This window comes from Bombus pascuorum, chromosome 14, assembly GCF_905332965.1.
Source record: "Bombus pascuorum chromosome 14, iyBomPasc1.1, whole genome shotgun sequence".
Lineage (NCBI taxonomy): Eukaryota > Metazoa > Arthropoda > Insecta > Hymenoptera > Apidae > Bombus > Bombus pascuorum.
Genome location: NC_083501.1, coordinates 6,059,887 through 6,078,768, shown reverse-complemented (window position 1 = coordinate 6,078,768; position 18,882 = coordinate 6,059,887). Strand labels below are relative to the sequence as shown.

General features: G+C 42.2%; 1 protein-coding gene across 1 annotated transcript in view; it reads left to right on the top strand.

The window, feature by feature from the left end:
* The window catches only part of LOC132914122 (chaoptin-like), an 88,825-nt gene extending 70,157 nt beyond the window's left edge, over positions 1-18,668 (top strand). Inside the window, exons 3-6 of the mRNA XM_060972959.1 lie at positions 10,307-10,600; positions 11,932-15,024; positions 15,920-16,263; positions 16,748-18,668. Of these exons, the coding sequence (XP_060828942.1) occupies positions 10,307-10,600; positions 11,932-15,024; positions 15,920-16,263; positions 16,748-17,290 (4,274 nt within the window). The 3' untranslated portion in view covers positions 17,291-18,668. The remainder of the gene's footprint in view (positions 1-10,306; positions 10,601-11,931; positions 15,025-15,919; positions 16,264-16,747) is intronic.
* The last annotated feature ends 214 nt before the right edge of the window (positions 18,669-18,882 follow it).

The window sequence follows — 18,882 nt, the reverse complement described above, 5'->3', positions numbered from 1 at the left end:
AGGAGGTTACATATGTGGGCAATACCCGCGGAATCCGTAGGACCGGTCGTTTCCACCCTCGCCTCGACCGTCCGGGAGGACTTTCGTTGATCGACCGCTCCCACTTTCCGCCGGAATATCTGGCATTTGTTTCCGTCCAATTCCCCCATCGCCGCCGCTGCCGGAACTCACGCTCCCGGCTTGACGAACGTATTCAATATTCAGCCCTGGAGAATCGTCGCGAGGGCTGTTTGAAGAGGGCTCACTTTTCCGGGACGCGCGCCACACGCTACGGATCGGCCTGTTTGTCGGGGGAAACGACCAACGAATCTTGAATCGCTCGATGGAAGTTTGCGCAAGTTTTCCTGGTATCCTACAGGAAACGGAAATAGTTAATTAGGAGGACATTCAATAAGGTTAGGGAATGCTTGAATGGGAATTGAACAGCAGCGTATGAATTCCATCATTGGCCTAAGAAATTTCGAACAAGCGCGTATATCGTGTTTAAGTTGCCCACAAATCGTTCTGATTAATTCCATGAATAAATAAATTGAGATGCAAAAAAAGATGATCGTCTATTAATTTACCTTGGTATTTCGGATTACGTAAGATATTCTCCCGTAATAAATAAACTTGTGAAATAATATTATAACGAGCCAATTTCAACGAGGCAATACAAAATAATACAAAGTACTACTGTAACAATTAATGTCTGATAAAATTACCGAAAAATTAGAAACTAGGGGGAATTCTTATTTTTGAATCGGAAAGAGAGGAAGGGTGCGCGAGACTACTCCGTCCCTGGGCTCCATCGACACTGGGAATATTCAAATCACGTTTGCACTCGTCCTGGTTTCGCTCATCGAGGTATTCCAAGCCAGTGTTGCGTGGCCTGGCAGAAGAAGCAGGGAGAACGCGACTCGGCTAATTCGAGAAACGAAATCCCCCCACGCCTTGGCCATCTCGTTCGACAGCTGTCTGTCGAAATTCAAAAAGACGCTTTGATTCTTGCGATTCAAATACCCTGGCATTGATATAAACGCAGCTGATACGCGGAAATTCCTGATTCTATGAGAAATCGGATTGTCTAAGATTAAACTGAACCTGAATCAAACGGAACAATTGAGGAAAGGACAAGAGGAAGTTAATTTTATATACACTGACGTGATAATAATCGCTTCGCTCGAATTATAATGTACATCGCTTCTTTTGAAAAAGAACGACATAGATTTTTCTCGTCTAAGTGCTAGAACAACCGTTTAATATTCCTCGCCGCAACTATCAGCTTACGTTGCTTGATCTTGGCTCTGCTATATTAGGAAGTAGAAGACAATTTTATGACATGTTTGCATAGAAAGTTTTCAGTGGTCTAATAAGCTGTCCTTGAATTATCGAGAATTTTAAAATTAATGTTCCAATGAAAAAGTTAAAATACTGCGATATTTTACATGTTCAGCCACGCAATAATAATTGACTGCCTCATTTGCATTAATTGTGTAGTTATTAATACTAGGAATGTATATACTCTCATCGATATATTCTGTGTTCCCATGGAATCAAGAAATCGCTATACCGTGCTTAACTATACATATTTTTTCCTATGTACGACTCTGTGTAACTTTTTATTTTAATGAACTTTCTCCGTGAATGATAAATAATCTATTTTCAACATCAAGGGAACCTTGTTCAGCCGTATTTATCATAGATTATGATTGAAAGAAAAATGGAAAGGAACTCATATACATATTTCATGGATTCCTTTACACGTGGTGATTAATGGGCGTTGAAAAATTCTCAAAAGTGTTCCCACTCTTTATAGACCGTTCCACACTTTGTCTCGTCTATTAATTCTTTATCCAGAGATATTTTTATCCTCTTATTTTTATGCTTGGCTTTGTATCCGATACTCAGACAAATCTGTTGATCTTTCGCCCTAGTAATATCCGGAGCACGTGTAAACAGTCGTCGTTAGAAACTTTGAATCGAATTCCAAACCTTACCCCACTGCACCGTGTTTGAATTAATCGCAAAAGCGTGAGCACGCGAAGGGAGCAAAACTCACGTATGACCGGAGTGATAGCAGCGACTTCAAAGCTTCAAAATTTCACTTGCTCGCAATTATGCTCGAACTCTAAACTTGTTTCGTAGCGTTTGGGAAACCCACAGACAAATGACACGAGCAGTCCTTCTTGATCCAATTCGGACAACCCGGCTAAATGACCCAGTAGAAAACTTTGTTGGAAAATAACCCCTCGGGTCATGTGGATCTTTCGACTATAACTCAAACCAAGATTCGAAATCAAAGGAGTACGATATCACGACGCCGCTAAACCCGAGGATCAGAGAGAAGTGGTACAGCAACATCGTTAATCTCTGTTTGCTCGAGTATCGTTCCACTGAATCGAGAGATCTCCAAAGGCGTTCTCCTAACTATCATAATCTTGACGGCAATTTAGGTCAAGCAGCAGCCGTTGTCGATTCGAGATCTATTCCAATCGAGCCTACTATTCCATACGAATGACTCGAACCAACAGTTACGAGGATCGTTCGAATACACAGCCGGTTTCGATAGATAGTTCGCGCAGATACGAGAAGTTTCGTTGGAAGAAACGGCTCGCGATTCCGAGGCAACGACGAAAAACTATACGACGGAGAAAAGGATCTGTGGCGTTCGAGGAATTCGGAGCGATCTCCGTTAGGACGGGGATCGCGAGAAAAGCGAAATTGGGAGGTGGTAATCTTAGCCGAGGCGCGGTTCGAATTCACTTAAACCTCGAGTTTCCGAGATTCTTCGGGAGTCACTTGCCGAGAAAGATCTCTCTGGCGAAGTGAAAACGTTTGAAAGGGGATAGGCGGACGCGAGAACGCGGAAATTGGAAGCTTCTTCCCGGGGCCGACTGAACTTAGCCTTTGCCCTTCTACCACCAGGGAACAAGGTAAACCGGTTAAAAGCCGATGCACCGGTGAGCAATATCCGCGAGAAGTCGATCTCTCTGATCGTGAGTAGCTGCTCCCAGGAATCGAACGATCTTTGAAGTTTCGATTCGGCCAGGAAAGCGTGGCGGGTAAGTAGAAAGCCTGGACGAACCGAGTAAATGAAACAGCCCTAGTCAGGTCAGAATTGACGCGATACTTCTTGAAATCAGATCGGACTGTGAGGTTTCTTTTCAGTTATCGTCCGGTTACACTATTTAATTAATTTTCGATAAAAGATAATATCACTCTTTGAAATCGCGTGGTTTTCTCGATAACCTATTGATAGAATAACATCTTTTGATGCGATATCGGAATGTACACCGGGTCAAATGAATCGTCCGAACGAAGTTTTCGTCCTTTTAAGCAGCGTATAAACAGAATTTATCACAGTAGGATGATTGGACAGGTAGCCGATATTCCGTATTGCAAGATTTGTAGGCGGATTGTTGGTCGACGAGGCTTCATGTTTACACAGTTCTATTTGTACAATTTATTTTCTGAAGAATATGAATTGTAATTTAATCCGGTGGCACGAATGCGCCAAGCAGCGTACCAGTTATCGTTACTTGAATTAAATACGGCCGCGCGTCTGGCGTTGTCCGATCGATTTGACATGCGAGTTTAACTACCGTTTCCAAGTGTTCGATAAATACGCCGCTGTTTAATTATTAATTACTGATTTTAAATCAAAACCTCTGACTACATTTAAATGCTCTCTGCATAAATGAGAAATGCGTTATAACGTATGCCGTAGAACGGTTAACGAATAACGTTTGCAAATCCAAAGGAAATGAGAAAATAATTTCACCGAGTGAAATTTTCAATTTTCTTTATCGCTCCCTTTCTCTTCCTCTTCTTTATCATTCTCTTCGTTCCTTCCATTTATATACTCTTCATTTAAAAAGTATTTTCTTCCCATCGTTATCCATTCTACAATCTACGTACATTCGTTGAATTTGAATTTGTTCTAACAAAGACATTAACTTTAGCAATATTTGCGGTATTAATTTTACCTGAATACGTATTTAAAAAATAACACGATATCTCAACGATATTCAAAAAAGTTAATAAAAGGATATAAAATACGATATAAAATACGTTCCTCCTAAAGGTACACTATTATGTTTAATAAATTCACAGCCATCTTGCGCAAGTTGTATGAGAAAATGCATTATTGCTTTCTCCGAATAAATTGGATATATAAAATCTAGGAAATGTACATAGGCCTTTGTGATTGATTGTACACGTCCCTTCTTTTCCCTCGACTTTATCCCAAAGCACATCTCGTCCGATTCACCACATAAAACCTAACATAACGTTCCCTTAAAGACTCTTCATCGAGCCGATCCCCATAAAAAATCTCGAAGGGGATCTCGTTGACAAATGCCTGTCATCGGATACACGAGCTATTACGCGTTGAGTCGAACGCATGAGCAGAAGATCCAACGTCGGCGAACTCTGGTCGGATTATTTTCTGTTTACCATCGAACGTTGCACAGTGTAACTCTCGGTTATTTTGGAGGTGGTCGATTAAGGCAGAATATCACTTGGGATTCAGGGAACGTTTTCAATTTAAACATTAATCTTCGTACGATTGGCTGGCGAGTGATGCTCGAGAATCCCCCGAAGCTACCGCCGTTTCTTAAGCGTCTCCCGATCGACTCCGAAGCTTGTCCCTTCCACGTGAATACATCTTTGATCGTCCCACCAATTCCTCCGTTCGTGGCTGAATATCGTGTTGATACTGGCTGATATAACACGCAAGAATAGTGGAGGAAGAATTTTCGAAGGAAATTCTATTTCATGATCCAATTAAGATAATATCATTCGACATATTTAATTTAAGCCATTAAGAGCCCAAGTTTGCAATTCTTTTAGTCAATTTCCATTATTAAACTTTATCGAATTTATATTGCGCTAAAAGAAATTTGAGCAATTTGCTCGGTATTTATTTCGTTAGTTACTATCTTCTTGACTGGAAGAACTTGAATTATCTTGTATTATTATTACGTTAAAATATTTCTTTCAAATTACAGAAATTCTTTTTGTAGATCTGATTCCTGTTTGGAGTTTCCGTAATCTGTCGAGGCAAGAGAAATACAAGAAGATGGGCGTGGTGCAAACCTCTTTCCAAATATTGGAGATACATCGAATGATTTTTTGGGAAGCAGAGTTTTCGAGAGGAACATAAACGACGAGCGACTCGTGGCGGGCATATATTTAAACAACTGAAAGCATTTCCAAATTTCTCGCTTGCGCCAGTACCAATTTGAGGCTTTTCCTCAGCATCATGCCGAAATCCAACGTTCGAAACAATTCGATTCGTTCCGCTTTCACAGTTGTGTGCCTCGTCGGAACCGCTCGAACAATACCGCGCTATAAAACAATACTTTTATCTCATATTTGCTTTGTGCGGTCGCAATCAACGCCGCGAATGAGGTTGAACGACGAGGGGAAAGAAAAAAACAAGAAAACCACGGAGAACGAGAAGGGGAAAAGAAAAAATAAAAGAAATATACGGCAACCCAAACGAAGTGGAGTTGAATCGAACGCGACGAAGACGTGTTCGTCGCGTCGTCGTGAAAAACGAGACGGTTTTTATTTAGAATGGTCGAGACAGCGGTACCAAGTTGCCCGTTTGCGAGAACTCTGCTCGACCGAACGCGTTTTAACTTCCGCTTTTTTACAGATTCATGACCTCCCCGAATGTTTCTGCCGTTTTATCACGGTTGTACGGTAAAACGCGCCGCAGAATCTGAATTCCAGAGGACCAGGCCAGAAAGCGTCATTTTTTCCCATAGCCACAGCTCGACGTGAGACCAGCTGTTTTAACAGCTGTTTCAAAATTCTGTTTGCAGCTTCGTTTTGTATATTCGACTGGACTAAAAGAAACTAGATTTTCCTATTGTTAAGCCGTGTACATTTTATTTTATATACAAGGAGGCAAACTTATAATCTCTTTAGCACATAGAATGCTCAGAATCGTAAGAACAACATTCCAAACCATTATCTCAAGGATTTTGCAACTTAAAGTATCGCACAGTTTATGTACTTAATTATAACTATTTTAACTTATTCTAATTCCGTCTAATCTCTTGTGAGAAGAACGCCATTTACTTCATCTCCTAACACGCCGCTCCTTTTCTATTCCAATATTCTGCAAGAACTTCTTCCAGTACAGTTCCTTTTTAATGTACCAATGACAAATTTTCTAAACCGCAGAGCTAATTCTAAAATTCTTCCAATCCCTCTCTGTAATTCACGATATATTTATTTCACTAATTTTTATCACTTATTCTATTTATTTATGAAAGCACATCTACATTAATTAGTTCAAGTTACATCTCTAACTATGTATCAATTGTTGCGATAACATAAGGAAAACTCAGAAGTTCTTAAATTCACCATTGCAATCAGTAAATAGGAGGTAAAAAGCGAAAAGACGAAAAATTAAACGCTGTTAAGAAACATCGGTTACAACTAGAGTCCCTTATGTCAGCAGCAAATTACGATCTCACAAGGAAATATACACGCCTGGTCGCACTTTTTGATGGAAATAGCACGAGTTGCTCGTAAAAAATTACACGTTACCCTTTGTGGCAAGTTTTCGCCGTTAGTGATGCGGCCGATGATGTCGAAACGGGGTCGTCGGAACAGAGAATGCTATAAGAGAACGAGGTTGGCGGTGTGGCCCACTCGTAGCAAGTAAAAACGCGTCCTTTACGCAAGGGAGCGTCGTCACGCGGCTTTTATGGGATTACAAGCGCGACGTAGTAGTACGCCCCACGATGGAACAAGAACTTCTCTCCGACAAAGTAATACTCCAAGGCAGACAGGAATTCGCGATGTTATTACCGGTACCGGAAATGGAAGTAACGTGTCCGTGCTAATAGGCGTCCGCTGACATGAACGATCACCCGCGACTCGCCTGTCTTCCATCAGATGTTCCAAGTACACGACGAGTTATGATCCGGTTCATACCAGTGCATCGATCATCGTTTTCCTGCAGCTCGTGTTGATCAGAGCAGAAATTCAGTGTAGGTCCTGCATGAAACTTACAAGAACCTAAAAGGATGACACAATTTTTACACCGGTTCTTGAAATTGGATATCGAGAACAATGTAATATAAAAGGGAAGCGTCGAAAAAGTTTCCCAGATCGTCGCGATAATTTACCAACTAATGTTTGGTGAATTTATAAGATACATTTTTTCTTTTTTAAATCATCAAAGTCTTTTCTGAGTTTCTGATTTGCGGGGTGAAGTCTTCTAACGTATACATGTATTATCCATTATCTAAGCGAAAAGTTTACTGTCGAACCATCAGTGACCAACACTGCACTTAACGCGTGAAGATTTTCCCTCCCAGTGAGTTCTAATTGGAAGTTGGAAACAATTTGAGCCCGCATAAACTTACAAATTGACAAGTTTAGCTTATAAACCACCGATAAATTTGGAGTTAAAGGCGGCAATAAGTTAAATACTGATGCGGTATCTGACAAGTTTACATCTTAAAGTGCCGTCCAGTTAGTTTACCTAGCTATCAGTTCGTAGTAAATTTAAATCGCATTTAAATTACCTCGAGTGATTAAGAACTTTCGTTTCTCTTCGATCTAGACCCTGTTTCCATCAAGTTTGCCTGCTGCGCCGCATTAGGAAATTCGTGAAACAGAGTTTCTCTGGTCTTTTTGCAGAGTCAGGAAACTGAATGTTCGTTATAACGCAAGAAGCATAATTTCCGGGCAATATAGAGGCAAGTGCCGGTGCGGGATCTCTTTTTCACGATATGCACGCCGAGTTTTCGACACGGTGCTAACCCCTAACCACTCAGCGCGTTAAATGGCCTACCCGTGTTCCGCCGAGGTTCGTGCGGTCGAAACACAAAAAGCGCGGGAAACCATTCGCAGTTGCAGCTGCATAAAAACGGGAACCGCTTATTTCGCGGTTTGGGAAGCGGTCTGTATTTTGTAATTTCCTTCGTTGCAATTCCACTACGAAATAACGGTAACAGTAACGAAAACACGAATACGTTCCTTGCACTTCTAATTGTAAACGGCGATCCTTTATTGATATTAATGATAAAAGTACGTTTTACATACATACTATATTCAATTATACAGATTACCTAAAAAAACAATCGCAAATGAGATGTTGCGTTAATATTAAATAGATTAAACCGGTAAACAGAATAATTCGCCGTTTATTATACGATCCATTTTCCATTTCTTTTCCATATTCCAGAAGATTTCCCGATATCTTCAGGTACATTATTACACCTGTCGTTCGCTTACAGGTCCCAGATATGATCCATGCGCCAGATGCGACGGAATGAGCCTCGGATCCGCGGTCTACGCAGTTGGCATGCATAATTCCACGATTGTTATTACAGGAAATCGCTGTATTCAGAATGTGTCTCGCGCGGAAACCCGCGTATCCCGACTGCGTGGCACGCCGGAAGATTGCTATTTATGTGATACATTAACGGCGCACAAGCGATCTATAACGGGCAAATCGGGCAACGAAAGCCAGAAATTATTTAATCGAGAGAGGCCCGCATAGGAACAAACTTTGCTTAGCACAGTGATCGATGAGAAAGTGACGGATGGTGAATGATGACGGAAAAGTATCAAGAATTAAGAGCGACCGAATCGAGAGTGGAACTTTTGTAACAACCTAGTAATTAAGAAATATTAATTACATTTATACCCTTATGTTATTATTATTGTTATATAATTACAGTTATACAGTTATATTAATTACCTCGTCTATATTCGTATTTCTTTCGTACGAAGAAGATAAAGAGGATAGAAGGTAGATACACCATTTTTCACGACTGGGCTAGAGCCTCTAAACCATCTATCAATGGCACTTTTTTAACAATTTTGAAAGTTTCGTGGAATTCCCAATTGATATCAGAAAATCTAAACGATTTCATCGTTAATTGAATAATGTTTCCACCTTGGAATCATTGAATTTTGAGAAATGTCTAACATGTTCGAATTATAATATTCGTACAACTGCATGTACGATCGTTTATCGTTATAGTAAGCTACATTACTTGTTTACAATACATAACAGTTTATTATTCTGTTCAACCTTTCAAGTAAATGTTAATCCTGCAGTAAATGCGTGTAGAAAGGAAGAGAACTGAGAACAACACGATAAATGAATCGTGTGTTTCCGCTATATGAAAGCCGGACGCCACACAGACGGGAACTCATTAGAAATCATCGACAACATCGCTGCGGGTGACTATTTAAATGATTCTCTTGATAGAACGTTTCCTTGCAAAATTATTAACAACGGATCGAGCCCAGCGGAAACGCGTGTTAAGATACCGCGACCATATTCACTCTCTCTCTCTCTCTCTCTCTCTCTCTATCTCTTTTTCTCTCTCTCTCCCTCTATCTCTTTCTCTATCTCTTTTTTTCTCTCTCTCTGTCCCCTCTTCCATCCCCTTCCGATTCTGACAATCCACCCTACATTAGCTAATTAGCGTTTAATTAGTAGAGGCTGCAACACGACGCGCTGGATAAAAATCATTAGCCTGCTCCGCTATAATTATCCACTTTTTGATTCACCTTTATCCTGTCAGACGGGCACCCTGTTTCGCTTTATAAATCTTTTTTCTTTCTACCTATATTTTTCGAAACTTTTGCATCTTCTGAGTGGTTGAAGCTGGAGATTTCTTCCTCGAAAAAGCTCACAAATTATCAAGAAACGACGAGTTACGGGGGTTCGTTGGTTGTTAGCATCGTTTTAACGCCAAGTAAATGACAAGAAAGACGTGCGTACAATTCGCTGATCCACTAGCGAAGATGTGCAATTTCCGAAAATGTCAACGAGAGTAGATAAGGAGTGACGTTATCATTAAGCTAACAAGAAGATTATTAAATCGCAGCCGCGTTGCGCAGGAGACATTCAGGCTCGTAATAATTAAAAGACAGAACACGAAGACATCGTAATGGTAGTTCCTCTTCTCGACTCTTCTTAATATTTTCCAGTCTGATGACGATGTCGAAGACAGATAAGAACGGAGAGTAAAAAAAAATACCGTGAAAGAGGCAGAGACGGTACTCTTATTATCGGACTGGTTCATTATCGTTCGGAACGCTGCATCGATCGCGATAATTGACGATATACAGGCTACTCCAAAGGTCCTCGCTTCTAAAGAAATTTTCTCTTTTTTGCAGATATTCTTTAGGACTTTAGAATACCTTCTTCCAATCACAATCAACCCGAGGCCTACTTTAAACTCCTTTTAAAGCTATTTTAATCACAACACCGAAACCATGAAGAAGTAAATTGAAAGAGAGCAATCTAAACAATTTTCTCTGCATTGTATCGTTTCAGGAAGATCGTTCGCCAGCGGAGAAGCTCACAGCGTCGCGATGTCGAGATCTCGAGAGCGACGAAGAAGACCTTCCAACGTCCCAACGCGAGGCGTCCTCAGGCTGATTCTCCAGCTTCTACTGATCCACAATTTTGCGTTGACGGGAACTACCGGCCAAATAGCTGAGTGCCCGCCTCCTGAAACAATTCCCGGTTGTCCCTGTTACAATTTCGAGGATGGGCTTTTCCTGGAATGCGCCGGAGCCACCGAGGAGACCCTGAGGAGCACTCTCTTAAGCGTTCTGAGCGCGTCCGGTGAGTACATTGGCTGAGAACCTAATGCAAACGCCATGAACTGTCGTCACGGGGCTCTACGCCGAAGAACATGGAAAAGGGTAATGCAAGTTCCGACGGAGAAACTTTTTCGATATGGTCCGCCTCGCAGTTCAATTTTCATTCGTTAACAAAACGGGCTGCATCGAAACACGTCGCCAACACGCTGCGAGAGATTGTTATTATAATCAAGATAACAATGTAACCAATTTGTCGGGGGCGGGCGCGAGCCCTGTATAGCGGATCAATTAGGGTTTAATGGGCCACTACGCCGCGGCGACAGCGCGTAAACGTTTCGAGTTCTTGACGAGGTCACGTACCGGCTGATTCAATAACGATGCTATCGAAGCAACAAATGTTTCTTTCTTAGAAGCGTAATGTTTACATTTTTGGAGCTCCATTAACCGGTTAGCTGTTGCGACCTCTTTGAAAAGTGTGTATATAAAATGTGTCGCATAAAAATAAGCACACAGTACGCGTAGCTGTTACAATAGAATTAAGTTGTAACGAAATGAATGTTTTCATATGAATGTGTCATAACACAAAATATTGCCATCTCTTCATTGACGAGTATAGTCCTTAAAAACAGCTAACCAGTTAATACGTCGAACACCTGCTATAAATTCACCGTGTTTCCTGAGGGATAGAAATTTGAAGTCGCCGCGGGTCATCGAACGATAATGACGTAAATGGTTCATAATAATTCTGTTTTGTTCTCAACACAGCCGATATTATTTTACAAACTATTACTAAACGGCAAAATTGGCACCATTAACTACTGCGGGTCACAATAATGGAAAATATGATGCTGAAGCAATTAAATTGTTTCTTGTGCCGTGATTAAATCAGCTGGTAACTTTTGTCGTACATATACATATAGTACATTAAGCAGAGACGAATCAGACTATAAAAATGTCAAAATTTAAAGAAATTTTAGTTATTGAATTACTATGTTATCTGCATAGTAAAACCACAATTTAATAATCAGAAAAAGTTCTTAAAAAGTAGCAATCAGGCAAACGTTCAACCAGTTAAATTGCTGCTATTGAATCACGCTGTAAAGTCAGCCAGTGCCCCGATTCTAATGCACCAGAATCTTGTTTCGAAGTAAAATATTATCATACGATCGCACGTAGCGAAAAGGTAACATAATAACAGCGTAGTAAGAACAACATCTTCAAACGACGTCATTATCCTTTACTCTCTCTATAAACTGCGAACGAACATTCGGCCGACCAATGCTGTCAAATCTAAATTCCGCGTTATCGCGACTTAATGAAATTAATGGCGGTGCCTTTTACGACCGTTTCCAGGAACAGGCACGATGGTGCAGTCGTTGAGCGTTTACGAGCTGGACAAAACCGTGGAGGAACTGAAGGACGGCTGCTTTCCGCCTGGTTCTCAGATCAGGCATCTACAAATATCGCATTCATCCCTTCGAGAAATCAGCGAGGGTGCATTTACGAATCTAAAAGACAGTTTAGAATCCTTGGCCCTACTTTCAAGCCGTTTACTCCACGTGCCGCAGAAATCATTGGCTGACCTTCGTAAACTAGCAGCCTTGGATCTTGAAGGCAATTTGATACAGGACCTGTCATCCTATTGCTTTTACGGATTAAAACTAATGAAGCTGACTCTAAAGGGCAATCAAATATCGAAAATCTCGGAATACGCGTTTGCAGGGTTAGAAGACAGTCTCAGTGATCTGGATCTAACGGAAAACAAGCTAAAGCTGTTTCCCATGGCGCCATTAAGAAGGTTAGAGAGCCTCGCCTCGCTGAGACTCGCTTGGAACGAAATATCCGAGCTACCAGACGACGGCTATAGTCTATTAAGCGCGCTGTTGATCCTAGACTTAAGTAGCAACAACTTCGAGAAACTGTCCGAGGATTGCCTGCGATCGTGTCCAATTTTACACACTCTATCTTTCTATTACAATTCCATAGAAACTATCCACAAAGACGCATTTATTTCGCTCAAGGAACTCGAATCGATTGACCTGAGCTATAATAAGATTGTGTTTCTCGACGTGGCGACGTTCAAGGGGAACGAAAGATTACGCAACATCGAGCTGAGCAATAATCACATTCACTACATCGGCGGAGTGTTCGCCAGGTTGCCTGAATTACGTGAGCTTTACCTAGCGGAGAATAATATTCTAGAAATCCCCGGTGACGCGTTCATCGGCAGCGTGAGCCTGGCGGTTGTCTACCTTCAGCAGAACGCCATCAGAAGAATCGATGGCAGAGGTCTTACCAGTCTGACCCAATTGGCCCAATTGCATCTGAGCAACAACTACATCGAAAAGGTGCCGCTGGAATTCCTCGAGCATTGCGAGAACCTCTCCTCGCTGTCTCTCGACGGTAACAAGATCCATGAGCTTCAACCGGGCACTTTCTTAAAATTACATCAACTGAGGGAGTTACGGTTACAGGACAATAACATCACCGAGGTGAAACGAGGTGTTTTTTCGCCCCTTCCATCGTTACTCGAGCTCCATTTACAGAACAACGCAATCACCGACATGGAAACAGGTGCGTTGAGAACCTTGCACAGTCTTCAACACGTCAATCTGCAAGGTAATCAGCTCACCGTACTGGGAGACGTGTTCCAGTTATCCGCTTCGGAATCTACGTCCGGTGGAAGTTCACTGGTCTCCATTCAATTGGATAGTAACGGCCTAGCCGTGTTGCACAACGACTCTTTGCGTGGCCAAGCATCGGTTAGGATCATGTGGCTCGGTCATAACAAATTGACACACCTGCAGGCGCCACTGTTCAGGGATTTGCTGCTGGTCGAGAGACTCTATTTGACCAACAATTCGATATCCAGGATAGAGGACGGTGCCTTTCAGCCCATGCAAGCTCTAAAATTCCTTGAACTGAGCATGAACAAACTCAGTCATATTACAGCACGAACGTTCTCCGAATTGCATGAACTGGAAGAATTGTACCTTCAGGATAACGGTCTCAGGCGATTGGATCCGTACGCTCTGACAGCTTTGAAGAAGTTGAAAGTCCTAGATCTGGCGAACAATCATCTAACTGTCCTTCACGACGCCATCTTTCAAGAAGATTTACCAATCAGAACGTTGAATTTGAAGAATTGTTCTATTATAAATATAGAGAGCGGAGCTTTCAGAGGACTCAATAATTTATCCGATTTAAATCTCGACGACAATCACCTTACGGCTCCTGCCTTGTTTAACCTACACATCTCAGGCCTTCGAACTCTAGCCGCATCTGGGAATAACTTCAGCCAAATCTCAGAACACAGCTTGAACGGTCTGCCATCTCTACAGGAATTGTATGTCGATAGTGCAGAGATCTCTCAGTTACCGGAGATCATCTTCGTATTAAATCGAAACCTGGCCCGGTTACACTTAAACAAAAACAACCTACGAAATCTACCTCCGGGTATCTTCGACAGACTCGTGTCTCTCAGAGAGATTAAATTGGATCACAATCGGTTCCAGGACATTCCGTATTCGGCCTTGGCCAATGCCTTGAACCTCGAGATCCTCACGCTATCCAATAACGAGATCGTGAACGTGGACGTGGCCAGTTTCGCCAGCCTCAAACACCTGAGGGAATTGGACCTCAGCCACAATCGAATCGAGACAATGTCCGGCTTTGCCACGGCCAACCTATCCTGTCTCACCTCCGTAGACCTCAGTCATAACCATCTAAACGCTCTTCCTGCAAATTTCTTTGCTCATTCTTCGACACTTCGCAAGGTGGATCTTTCTGAGAATAAATTCAGACAAATTCCAGCTGTAGCGTTATCCGGTCAGAATCTTCCTATGCTAACTTGGTTGAATTTGACTAGGAATCCCTTGAATAGGATTCATGTTCTCCCTTCGGAAGCGAAGTACCCATTTCTTCAAGAAGTGCACATATCAGGCACGAATCTCAGCATAGTAACGTCGCAAGATTTCGAGGCGTTCCCTGCTCTATTGCATTTGTATTTGAGCCAGAATTGCATATCGAGGGTGTCACCAGGGGCATTTAGAAGTTTGCCTAACCTCTTAACCCTGCATCTGGGAACCAACAACTTGGACATTTTACCGAAAGAGAGGTTACAAGGGATGGAGCATCTAAGGATCCTGAATCTGACCCACAATCTACTGAAAGAGCTGGACGAGTTCCCGGAGGACTTGAAGTCCTTGCAGATATTGGACCTCTCGTACAATCAGATCAGTATTGTGGGCAAGGTGACGTTCAAGAATTTGGTCAGCCTGGTGGAGCTGCATCTTTATGGTAATTGGATCAACGCCATCTCCAGCGAGGCGTTCAGACCGCTCAAGAAGCTACGATTGCTGGATCTCAGTAGAAATTACTTGGAAAACCTACCGTTGAATGCGTTCAGACCTCTCGAGACGCAGATTCGGAGTCTACGCGCCGAAGGTAATGTAATGATCGAAGATAGTTCTTTTCGAATTATTTCATACAATATTTTGAATTACATTTCGTGCTAACGTCTATATATGGGTTAAAAAATTGTGCAATGACGCTTAAGAAAATAAAAGAAAAATGCGAAGAAAAAGAATTCGGGAAAGAATTAACGCAGTATCAATGTTTCATTTGCTCGCATAACTTCTGCTAAACGAGCGGCCAGCTGAACGCAGAGAGAATAATTCTATATGCTATCGATCCAAATAGAGTTACTAGTGTTAGAAATCCAATCATATCGCTGGTCACGTACAATCGCCTCGAATCGATACTCAACATCTGAACAATCAAACACACTCTACTATTCTCTCTCATCCTCTCTTCTCAAGTCTGCAAACTGGTCCCTTACGGTATAATGTCTGTCGTCTACCTTCCCTAATCCTGCTCTGTTTCGACTATCAAAGATTTTCAAATTTAATCGGTACACAGTTGTGCAACACACAGTTCTGCTCACGTGCTGTCTTCGATCAATGCTTTCATAGCTCTCCATCAAACTTGCTCTGTTATGATCATGTTCGTGTCTCTATCGTGTGATTCCTATACTATAAATTCCATGTTCACAAAGCAAACTTTCTTTACATTTACAAAATTTCAAAAATACGAAAATAATATCAATTCGTGTAATATCATCAATGAATGGAATAAAACATAAAAATAAAACACAGACAATTTGCTTTAACATACAATTGCTCACCAAAGTATCCAGTCCAGTCAGATATTCAATGTATTTCATCTAAAATTATCAAACTGAAAGAAATAGATTTTTGCTCCATTTTACGGTCTTATTGTATTTTTTTTTTTTTTATCAACTGCGATTCCTAACATCTAAGTTTCGCGTCGCTTCCTGCAGAGAATCCTCTGGTCTGCGGCTGCGAGTCTCAAGAGCTTTGGGAATGGTTGAGGGACCACCAGAAGCTGGTTAGTGGAGTAGGAGGCGGTCGCGGTCGCGGAAGAAACGGTGTCGGGGTTGGCGATGTAGAGGACGGTCTCCTCAAGTGCCAACAGCCGCCGGAATTGCAAGGTCTGGTTTTCCTGGATCTCGACCCCCACGAGTTCTGTTCCGCTCCGTTGATTCTCAAGCTCGCGATTCAGGACATCCAACCGTTCTCCGTCCTCGTGTCCTGGCAAAGCAGAAACCATTCCGGCCTTCATGGCTACCAAGTGGCCTACCACGCGCTGGACAATGTCGATGAGGTACGTTTTCTCCCTGTCTATTGTTTTATTGTGAATGTCGCATAAATTGCCAGGTAACCGTATATCTTTATTCTCTGCTTGCATAAAAGTCTCGATAAAACATGCAGAGATATTTGAATTTCTCCTTACTATACACCTTTCCACACCGTATAATTTCTAAATCGTTTTAAGGTCTATACGTTTTGCTTTACTCCGATATATTCCTTATATTCGCTGTATTCGAAGTTTCACTTACGAATATGGAATCTATCAGGAAGACATTCACATCGACTAGTATCGAATCAACTTCTTCATGTGAAATATATTCTTGATTTAAAAAATCCACTTGCGATCCTTCTATCCGATTCATTTTTTTATCTAAATGTTTCTAAATCATAAACGATGACAAATATTAAGTGTATCAGTTACGAATATCCCTTGTCAGTAGTCCGAGTATTTATTGCAAAATGAAATACTAAATTTCCCCATTCGATACAACTTCCAGGTGCGAGGCAAGCTGTTGGATCCTAAAGCACGTTCGGTGAGGCTGACGAAGTTAGCCTCGGACACCCGGTACCTGATCTGCGTGCTGGGACTGGGCAGCTGGGGCACGTCAATCCCAGAGGACATTGGCTCTTGGCAATGGAACGCTTCTCACGACGACGTGATCGAGGGCTCGGCCCGTCCCGCGATGGTGAACTCGCTCACCAGTCAGTGCACGGAGGTTAGAACCCTAGACGCGCCTGATTCGATCGTTGGCGACGGAACAATGAGCGACCGAGGAAGTCTGGCGAACATATTGACCAGAAGACTGGGTCTGATAGTTGGCAGTTGTATGGGCTTCGTGGTGTTCATCGTGTTGATCTCCGTGTTAGGTTACATGAAGATGAAGAAGCAGAGGTCCACCGAGAAGAGAGACCAGCCACTTTCGTCCAATCCACAAGCGTACATGTCCTACAGGCATTTCTCGTTGCAAAGTGGAGACAGAGCGGACAACGCGTGTCCCAGTTTCATCAGCAATATCGGCACCACTCCGTTGAACTCGTAGCACAAGCCAAAGGAGTCTCGAAAAGAGACTGAGCACCGTGGAATCGAAATGAAGAACTCACCCAGCTGTGTAGGTATTTTTGGTTAGTCAGGATCATGGAAACGACGACTAGGTCCTGTGAAAAAGAAGCGTCGAAGAACGAGTCAACATGGCGCTAATTTTTAGTCCCGTTTGCGGGCACGACTCGGATATAGGTTGCTCAGTTTTAGAAGGAATCCGTTAAATACTAGATCGAGCGGGGCGTCAATGATCGATGCAGGCAATTCAATTAAGGAAAGTGCCAAAACTGACGCGCATAGGTTTTAACGAAGAGTCTCGATTGGTCGCTGATTTCCGCGGATCGTCGTGATGTGTCTATTAATCCGCGTGCGTGAATGGATCTGACAATGAGAAACGAGACCGTGAACACGTGCCAAAAAGATATTCGAAGCGGGTCGAAAAGAGATACAATTCTTTTCAAAAGACTTGCGAATGTATTGCTCAGTAACGAGAAACAAAAAAGACAACAAGCGATTCTGACCTTTTTTTCTAGAAACAAAAGCGGACAAAAGGAGACAAATTACCGATCCTTCTCGACCATTCGTATGAACCGAACAACGATGTAAACGACCCCTTTTGAAACATTCGAATCTCTCCTAGGAAGACTGATTTTTTAAATGCCGTTTCTCCAAACATCCACAATCACACCATCCTCCAAAAAGTATTCCCGTCATTTCGATGCTCGTATTATATATTGTGTGTACGATACGTGAGGATTTTTTGTAAATAATAGCATATAAAATATCGCGACTTAAAAAGAAGAAACGATGTTCACACTGACGATGCTCTCGTAATATACCGCGAGGATACTCGTCCTTCTAGTGCTGCGCAAGCAATATTACACTTACTCTAATCGATAGTCCCGACGATCAGCACTAAAGTTAATTAAGAGGGCGGTCTTTTAGAAGACGCGAGTTCGTTCAAGGTATTTTTTTCTCCATAAGCGTCCACCGCTACCGGAAAAATCTTAACTGCCGCGGCTCTGTCTCACTTTTCTCCTTTTCTCTCTCTCTCTCTCTTTGTCTCTCCCTTTGTCTTTCGCTCTGTCTGTCTCTCTCTCTCTTTGCCTCTCCCTATCCCTTTATCTCTGTACTCTCGTGTATCCACCGCGTGTCGTCGATCGTCCGGCATACGGAATTTTCTCGAATAAACGCGACCGAGTGGCGCGTCACTCCTGCCAAGAAACGAGAGAACGGAGAATCGATTTCGAGTTGCCAACTGTGTTATACGGTGACATTGTGGAAGATGAATTTATTGTATATAGATAGAAGATATGTATACACATAGCATTCTTTATTATAGCATAGGCTTTCGGTTAATAAAAATACACCAAAGCTATCGATTGTCTTCATCTTACTGCCCATCAATGTTAAACGCCCTTATCTGGTGTTTCGACTATTGAGACTTGCCTTGACAGACACGAAGATACGCTACACTGAGGCTGAATTTACACTAGCTGGTTCAATCACCTTGCAGACATGGCCCAATCAAGATTCAATCGAACGATAATCTAGCTAGCGTTTGTGGAATAAATTCCATTACATGCTAATAGC